General features: G+C 37.4%; 1 protein-coding gene across 1 annotated transcript; it reads right to left on the bottom strand.

Annotated features, from left to right (window-relative positions):
• Positions 1–2,984: 2,984 nt before the first annotated feature.
• LOC103443787 (probable inactive nicotinamidase At3g16190) lies at positions 2,985–5,961 on the bottom strand. Its single transcript, XM_008382683.4, has 5 exons — positions 5,802–5,961; positions 5,532–5,645; positions 5,074–5,308; positions 4,864–4,980; positions 2,985–3,336 (listed from the first exon to the last, which is right to left on the bottom strand). The coding sequence occupies exons 1-5, from the start codon at positions 5,949–5,951 to the stop codon at positions 3,245–3,247; spliced, it is 708 nt and encodes a 235-aa protein (XP_008380905.2). The 5' UTR covers positions 5,952–5,961; the 3' UTR covers positions 2,985–3,244.
• Between the last annotated feature and the right edge of the window lie 2,435 nt (positions 5,962–8,396).

Here is an 8,396-nt window from a genome sequence, read left to right as displayed (position 1 = left end):
GATCGGAACCACCTTGAGTTGAGAGCTGAGCTCTTTTTTATACTCCAGCAACCCTAAATGGTGATGCAATGATGATCGTACAAAATTCCACATGAAACTTTGGGTATTTCTGTGGCAACTTACCCAAAGACACTTGTCTCACAGAGGACATGAAGAATAGGATAAATGCTAACTCAGTAGAATGAGAACGGGTCACATGATTATTTATTTGAAAGGATGCACGTGCCCATACTTAACTAGGCAAACAACATTAGGAATCGAAGTGGAGCGGGAGCAATATATTATTCTGTTTATCTTCGTAACTATATCAAACAATGGATGCAAGTAAAGAGAGGGGAGGGAGATTGGTATTATAACTTTCACTTTGATCTTGTTGTGTTGCCACGAGGATACAAACATACCTCTATGTATAGAGAGATCTTGATCCAACAACACCTCACATGCATAAAGAAAAAATTTCATCTCCCTAAGACTTTTTCACCTAAAACTTTCAACTGGTTGTCACCAAAGTCCATTTTGGTTTGCTTCCCCATACAATCATATGTGTGACATTCACACTATGTTTCACAACATATTGAAGTTTTTAAAATTATAACATGACACGAAAATGTTTCTCAATAAATATAAAAAAAATGGTAACAACTTAAAAACCCTAGTTCACACATTTTTCATGTACATCAGTTAGAGGGATATACATTTCCGGTCGTGTGTAGAGAAATGAAGGTGAAGTTTAGAATAAAAGTCATAATTTTTAACTCTTGATTGGATTTGTAAATTTAGAAATTCAGAAATTTCGCGTAGAAGAAGAAAAATTGGAATCTATTAAGTCATAAATCCTGCTTCAATTATTGGTTTGGTATTGCTGTGCTTTGAAAAAAAACTGATTTTGTTGTGTTGTGAGAATAAGCTCATTTTTGTTGCTTCACGTATTTAGCTTTTTTACCCAAAACTGTGAAAATAAGCTGTTTTTAAGTGTTTACCAAACACCATTTTGAACTCAGCTTTTTTTGATAGCCACTTTTTATAAAAACACCTCAATACCAAATCAGTATAATCTTTGCATTCATGTGAGTCAAATGGCTGAGAAACAAGTTCTTGTTTAAAGACGAGCAACAGAGACCATCCAAAAAGAGAAAGAAGGGGTCTTTTGATATGTACATCCATCACCAACAAGCGATGTTGATTAGCCAAGCTCTCTCCCGGTATAACTTTGCAATCCTTACAAGTTATACTATCCCCTTTCCTCATTAGAAGAAAATCTATTTGTGTTTTTAACGACCCACTCTTGTAGGTGATCACATGTTCTTCTCTCTTCTTAAAGAAGATGTTGGCTAAGAAGAGATCATATGCCATTGCAAAATCCAAGATAGCTTCCCCATCCTCGTTTCTCTCCCCGAAACCATGGCCACCCTGAAAACCTTCATAGTTGCCTGTCTCCCTGCCCACGTGTCCATTTAAATCTCCTCCTATAAATAACTTCTCCGTCTGGGCAATTCCTTGCACCAAGTCTCCAAGGTCTTCCTAAAATTTCTCCTTCGAACTCGTATCCAACCCTACTTGAGGTGCGTACGCACTAATCACATTGATGAGTTCTTGTCTTATTACATTCTTGATTGCCATGATTCTATCTCCTACCCTTTTGACATCTACAACATCTTGTGTCAAGGTCTTGTCCACGATGATGCCAACACCGTTTCTCGTTCTATTTGTGCCCGAATACCAAAATTTAAATCCTGAGTTTTCTAGATCCTTTGCCTTAAGACCAACCCACTTAGTTTCTTGTAGGCACATAACATTTATCCTTCTCCTCACCATAACTTCCACTACTTCCATAGATTTTCCCGTTAAGGTTCCTATATTCCACGTTCCTAAACGCATTCTACTCTCTTGAACTCTACCCTTCTGTCCTAGCTTCTTCACCCTCCCCCGTCCAATAGGATCAAAGTACTTCTTTTGTGTGTCCTGTGTAAAGTTGATAGGAGCATATGCTCCCAAACAACTTTGAGTGGAGTCGTTCGAAAAGAAGTTTCTATGGCCTCCTTGCTCATTTAACACTGCATCTGGGTGCCGATGGAGATACAGCGACCCTTGCTCACTTATCACTGTGCACGGGCCACACAGCGCGCCACTTACGGGTGACGCCCTAGCTTTAGCGCGATTTCGTTCTGAATTCATTTTCATAAGGATTCGACGTAACTGAGGAGTGCCGGCTGTCGACTACCTGACGCCTTCCCCCTTTTCCTTTACCCGGGCTTGGGACCGGCAATGTAAGATAAACTTACACAGGCGGAGTTTCATGTCAGACACCAGAAGGATGCAAATCCTCCTGCATCCTTAAACTATACCCATAACCTTTCCCACCCTCTTTCATCTCTTCTAAGTTCCATTTTTCATCCCACTCTGTTTCCACCAGGAAATGGTCTAAACCAATATTTTGTTTGGGACTTTGTTTTGCATTTGTAGCGTTCTAGTGTGGCCTTCTAGTGTTTGAGTAGTTCATTGGTAATATTGTAATACGTTTTCAAGAATAAAGTCAAAATCCTTTGGGACTTTGAAGTCCCTCGTCCAAACGTAGCGTTAGTTTTCAATGGGAATTCTCGTCATACTAGTAGCCTACAGTTAATGGTACCTTAGTAATAATGTTCTTGGTTCAAAGTTGAGAAGGTGGCATTTGACTCGGGAACCTATTCCTGATATCCCAAGTCTACTACTTTTCACTTTTGTTAACATATCCTGAATACTATTGCACAGAAAAATAGGTTCCAGAAAAGATTATATCAGGCATTTGCCTGGAGAATAGATAACAGTATCACATTAGCATCAAAGAAAAGAAAGCACATTCCAGAGATTACAAATGCTAACTATGTACTGTTCAGACATAATCAGTATCGAACTTAGATATGATTCTTTATTTTTTTATTTTTTTTTATCGAATCGAACTTAGATATGATATAATTAGAAACGGTTGAGATTTGTCCAACAGCTGAGAAACAAGTTTTAGTTTAAAGAAAAACAATGGGAAACAAGTTATAGCCGAGCAATGGACAGAGGCAAAATGCTGCCTGTTTCCAATCCTACTTTTACATCAAGTGTTTTGCAGAAAAGGTTTGAGTTGAAGGGAGAAAAGCACTCCCAACGTATATACAGTCAAAAGAAAAGGAAGAAAAGCAGCTTTAGAATCATTATACACATACAGCTTTAACAAACCCATAATATTATTACGACATTCAAGCAGAAGCCAACCTTACTGGTAACCAGAGGATAAAGCATCCAATTCGCTCCATTCTTGTAAGCTTGGTGTTGCAACTCCAATGTTCTTCATGTCCAAAATATTGGCTGGTTCAGAGAATTTGGTGTTTCCACGTTAGTCATGACTCATGGGTATATATCGTTCAACAAACCAATTCAAAGCTATATAACGAATAATATGCTCTTGTGAAATATTCTGATATGTAGAACTCGTTTGACTCTGATCAATGGATCAGATTGAGAGTATGATGTAAAGTGCAGCAATAACAATGGCCCTGTTAAGCTCATGAATCCTTTCTCCGCGTGAAAGTGATTATGGTAGAATAGTTACAATAACGTCACTCATTCGATCACATCCGTAAGATCAATGTAAATGATTTTACTTGCATTCAGTTGGGAATAAGAAGAGATAGCAAAAACTTTTAAGTACTTTGCTTATACTACCCCAAATCTTTTGACAGAATCCATCAATTGTTTATGTCATCAGCACTATATTAGTGGCTCAAACAGGAATTTTGAAGTACTTGTGAAATATATCAACAGAATAAGCTTATAAAAATCTAAAACATAACATGCAGTTTATTTCATGCCATCGCTAACTCTCGTTTCAGACACAAGAAGCCAATAACAGAATGACACCAATCCTCCTCCCCGTAGAAAAGCTTTTTCTTGCACATTAGTTACAAATTAACAATTGACAATCTTTACTGGCCAAAATCCAAATCACAACATGCACGCCTACAACTCATCCACAAGAAAGAATCTAGTTCCAAGATCTCTCCGGTGTATCTTTGCAGTGCTTCCTTACATTAGCTAGCTGGATACTTCAAGCTATCATTTCTGACCATCATATAAAAAATGTAATTCGCCGCTCCCACAACCTTTCCCAACTTTTTTTCTGTCTCTTCTAAGTTCCATTTCTCTTCCCACTCTGTTTCCACCAGGAAATGGTGAGAGCCTGTAGTTTTCATCGGAAACTCTCTAGTCATACTATTAGCCTGTAGTTTTAATGGTACATTTGAAATATTGTTCAGGGTTGAATGTTGAGAATGAGGCTTTTGAGTTAAAGAAGATGCCCAGAACGACAAAATTTCTAGAACCTTTTCCTGGTATTTCAAGATTTCTACTTTTGACTTCTGTTAACATATTCTGAAAACTATTCCAGAGAAAAATAGGTCCCAGAAAACATTATCAGCCATTTGCCTGCAGAACGATGAAATAACAAGAGATAAAACCTATCTAGGTAATCCCATCGAGGATTGATTGTATATAAGTTATCAATAATCTCATCAGCGCTCCTTCAAACTTAACATGTTGAATCATATCAAGGATATGAGCCATGTGTTCACATCCTCATTCCTCACTTTTCAATCTATGATGCAAAAGTTATGTGTAGGATCCAAATCAAACCTTAAGATCATATAACATTTGATCAAATGACATGGAGACAATCATAATTCCAAATTCAAGTCATTCATATTAATTGTACTTTTGAACCGAAGATCCTCACAAATGATTAATTTTTTGTCAGCTCTCCTTAGCTTAAGTTTTTGGAAAATGCACCACAACAATTAACAGTCTTACATTAGCATCAAAGAAACAGAAATCACATACCAGCATGTACGTCAGGTGTAGCAGCGGCCGTGGCATCAAGAATAACTGTAACATACTTGTAATCCAAAGCAACGCCATCAAACACAGTCTGCCTAATGCAATTTGGAGTCTGAACACCTAAAATGCAAGACCAACAAATTACAAGCTTGTAAAACACACATTTCATAAACAACCATTAGGGTTTTTCCAATAATTGAATCTCTCACTCACCAGTGACAACCAAACTGTCAATTCCAGAACCCTTGAGAAACGAATCGAGGTGCGTAGCAAAGAATGCACTAAACCGGGTTTTGACCAACTTGTAGTCCCCTTGTTCAATCACAAGACCATCAACAAGTTCAGCACCTCTCTCACCCTTAACAGTTGGCCCTACTTTCCCTGCCGGATATAAGTGCCGGCGAAAAAGCTCAACATCTCTTCCTAGTGGATCATGTTCACGCACAACCTACAATAAATGTCAAAATGAAGCATTGCAAATCCTTTTTAACTGTAAAACTGTAAACTAAAGTGAATAATATATCTACCCCACTATTAAAATCAAATCAAAACACACTTTTTTCTTAATTACACATTAAAGTTCATATTTTCATTGTTCAACTTCTAGTTTGCAGAAAGTAGAAGATTCAACTTAAAATTAACAAAGGGAAAGGAAAGGAAGTTGGCTGTACCCAAACTACTTGAATCCCACGCTGCCTAGCGATTTGGACCGCCTTGATTACATTTGGAACTATGGCTTTGCCTCCATTAATCAGCATAGGACCATCCACATCAATGAAATCATGCTACAAAACAGCATATATATATATATATAATATGAGATCCTAATGATCTATTAATTTCCCTTTAACTGAGAGAGAGAGAGAGAGAGAGAGAGAGAGAGAGAGAGAGAGAGAGAGAGAGAGAGAGAGAGAGAGAGAGTTTGGGGGAGAGAGAGAAACCTGCATGTCAATGACAAGGAGAGCTGTGTGCTTCCATTTATCTGCCATGTTTGAGTTCAGAGAGTCAATTGGAGTGATGACAGACGAAGAGGTTGGCAACTTGTTTGCAGCTTCAGAAAGATAGCACAAATAATAAAAAAAAAGGCCCATATATGTTTTTAGACTTGGACTGGGCTTTTCATTTGGACAAAGGACCTTATGCTTCTTTCTCCTCAAAGATTATGGATTCAAAATGTAAAATCCATTTTGAACAATTTTATATCTTCAACATGTGGTGGCTGATGGTTCTTTTGAACAAAATTAAAACATCTAAAGCAAAAGTGTACAACTTTTGTATTGATATCACGTTGGACATGTTTGATGTAGTCTCGTTAAAACATTGGCAGCAAAAGATCAATGAGATGAAAAACCTATTTGAAGAGAAAAAAGGGTTTGATAAAATACTTTTGGTTCCTCCCCTGATTGATATCTTCCAGTGATCGGGACAAATTTCAATCAGATTTTTTGGTAATTTGACGCATTCTAATACGACACACTCACTTCTGGTCTGCAGACCTCGGTAGAGCTTGGTATCGATTTCTTTACATTTCTTATATTTGTGTGTATCATCTTTAGGTGATACAAGCTGCATTATGATCATCCCTGACAAATGAGGGATTATTTGTTTCCAATATGACGAACTAAAAGTTTTAACCTAACACATTATCTGTGAGCTTTATGTAGAGCAAAAATTTATGAAAGATTCGAACATGCAACTCACAATAAGAGTTTTTGGAAATAAAAAACAAACAGGATGGTTTCTCTCCTTCAGTGACATGTTTTCAAGACCACCATTTTCCCTCTTACTCAGATTACCTCATTTGATATAACAACTACTTGAAAACCCCCGACCACTGAAAACAATACGAGAAATTTCTCACAATTCTTATGTTAGGAGCAAAGTAATGGACCGAATGAGTACAAAAGAAACTGTACACAAGATTTTGAAAGTTTGTATAAATATAAGGAACTGGTTCTAACTCGAACAAAATATAAGTTATAGCCAACTAACACTAACGTTGTCAAGCCATGTAAACAGAGGGAACTGAGCCAAAGCAATAAAGAGCAAGAGAAAATGGTGCTTGCTTGAATCGTAACTCCTCACATCCGCGAGAGAGAGAGAGAGAGAGAGAGTTTCGAATATTGACAGATTGAAATACCAAAAACACAAATAAACAAACACTCATAGAAACACTCAATTGAAGCCATGATGCAGTTCACGAAGCAAAGGACCGACCAATCCACAATTAAAAAACAAGCAACAATAACAACAACAAAGCCTTTTTTTCATTAAGTGTGGTCGGCTATGTGAATCTTAGAACACCAATGCGCTCGGTTCTGTGTCATGTCCTCCGTTAGATCCAAGTACTCTAAGTCTTTTCTTAGGGTCTCTTCCAAAGTTTTCCTAGGCCCTGAATCTCTGTCCCGTAATCACATCTTCGAACCGGAGTGTCAGTAAGCCTTCTTTGTACATGTCCAAACCACAGTAACCGATTTTCTTTCATCTTTCCTTCAATTTCGGCCACTCCTACTTTACCTCGGATATCCTCATTTCTAATTTTATCATTTCTCGTGTGCCCACACATCCAACGAAACATCCTCATCTCCGCTACACCCATTTTATGTACGTGTTGATGCTTCACCGTCCAAAATTCTGTGTCATACAGCATCACCGACCTTATTTCCGTCCTATAAAATTTTCCCTTAAGCTTCAGTGGCATACGGCGGTCACACAACATACCGGATGCACTCTTCCACTTCATTCATCCAGCTTATATTATATGTTTGAGGTCTCCATCTAATTCTCCGTTCTTTTGCAAGATAGATTTTAGGTAACGAAAGCGGTCGCTCTTTGATATTTCTCGATCTCCAATCCTCACCCCTAACATCATCTACAAGCAAGTGATAAAAAAGATTTTGACTTTGAGATGACAATAGCTAATTGTTTTACATTGATATCCAAGTGAAAGATATTTCTCTCTTCAAGAGTCAACGCACATAGAATACTCCTTTACGACCCCAGTTCAGTTCATGTGCAGTGCATTTATAATTTTATATAGAAGGAAAAAAAAAGAAAATAAAACTAGTGCATCAACAGGGCTCTTGGTTTCTCTAACACAAGAACTAAATTTGGCCTCATGATAATCAGTAAAAGAGCAGTATGGCCTGCTAAAAGAGTCTTTGGCCTTGTACTCAGCTACATTTTGGTCATATAATACTCCAACTTATAAGAAAGCATGCCTCCTACTGGTTCAATTATATTGGTCCATTGGCCCTGAAAAAAGAGAGAGCAAGGTGAAAGAGTAAGTTCTATGGTTGGCGGATAATCTGATTTCACATGGAAAAAAAATAAAATAAAATCCAAACGTTGGTACTTACCCTGTGGAGAAATGGAAATATAACAACCTTCAATTTGTTCTTCACTTACTGGTCATTCACTTGGAAATAGTATTGGGGATCAAAGAAATACCTACTGATCTGTTCATTTCAACAAAAACTATCAAAACAAGTTCAATTATCTTAAATTAATACAAAAGTATGAACCATTTTTAACAT

This window comes from Malus domestica, chromosome 09, assembly GCF_042453785.1.
Source record: "Malus domestica chromosome 09, GDT2T_hap1".
Lineage (NCBI taxonomy): Eukaryota > Viridiplantae > Streptophyta > Magnoliopsida > Rosales > Rosaceae > Malus > Malus domestica.
This window is presented reverse-complemented; position numbering and strand designations above follow the sequence as displayed.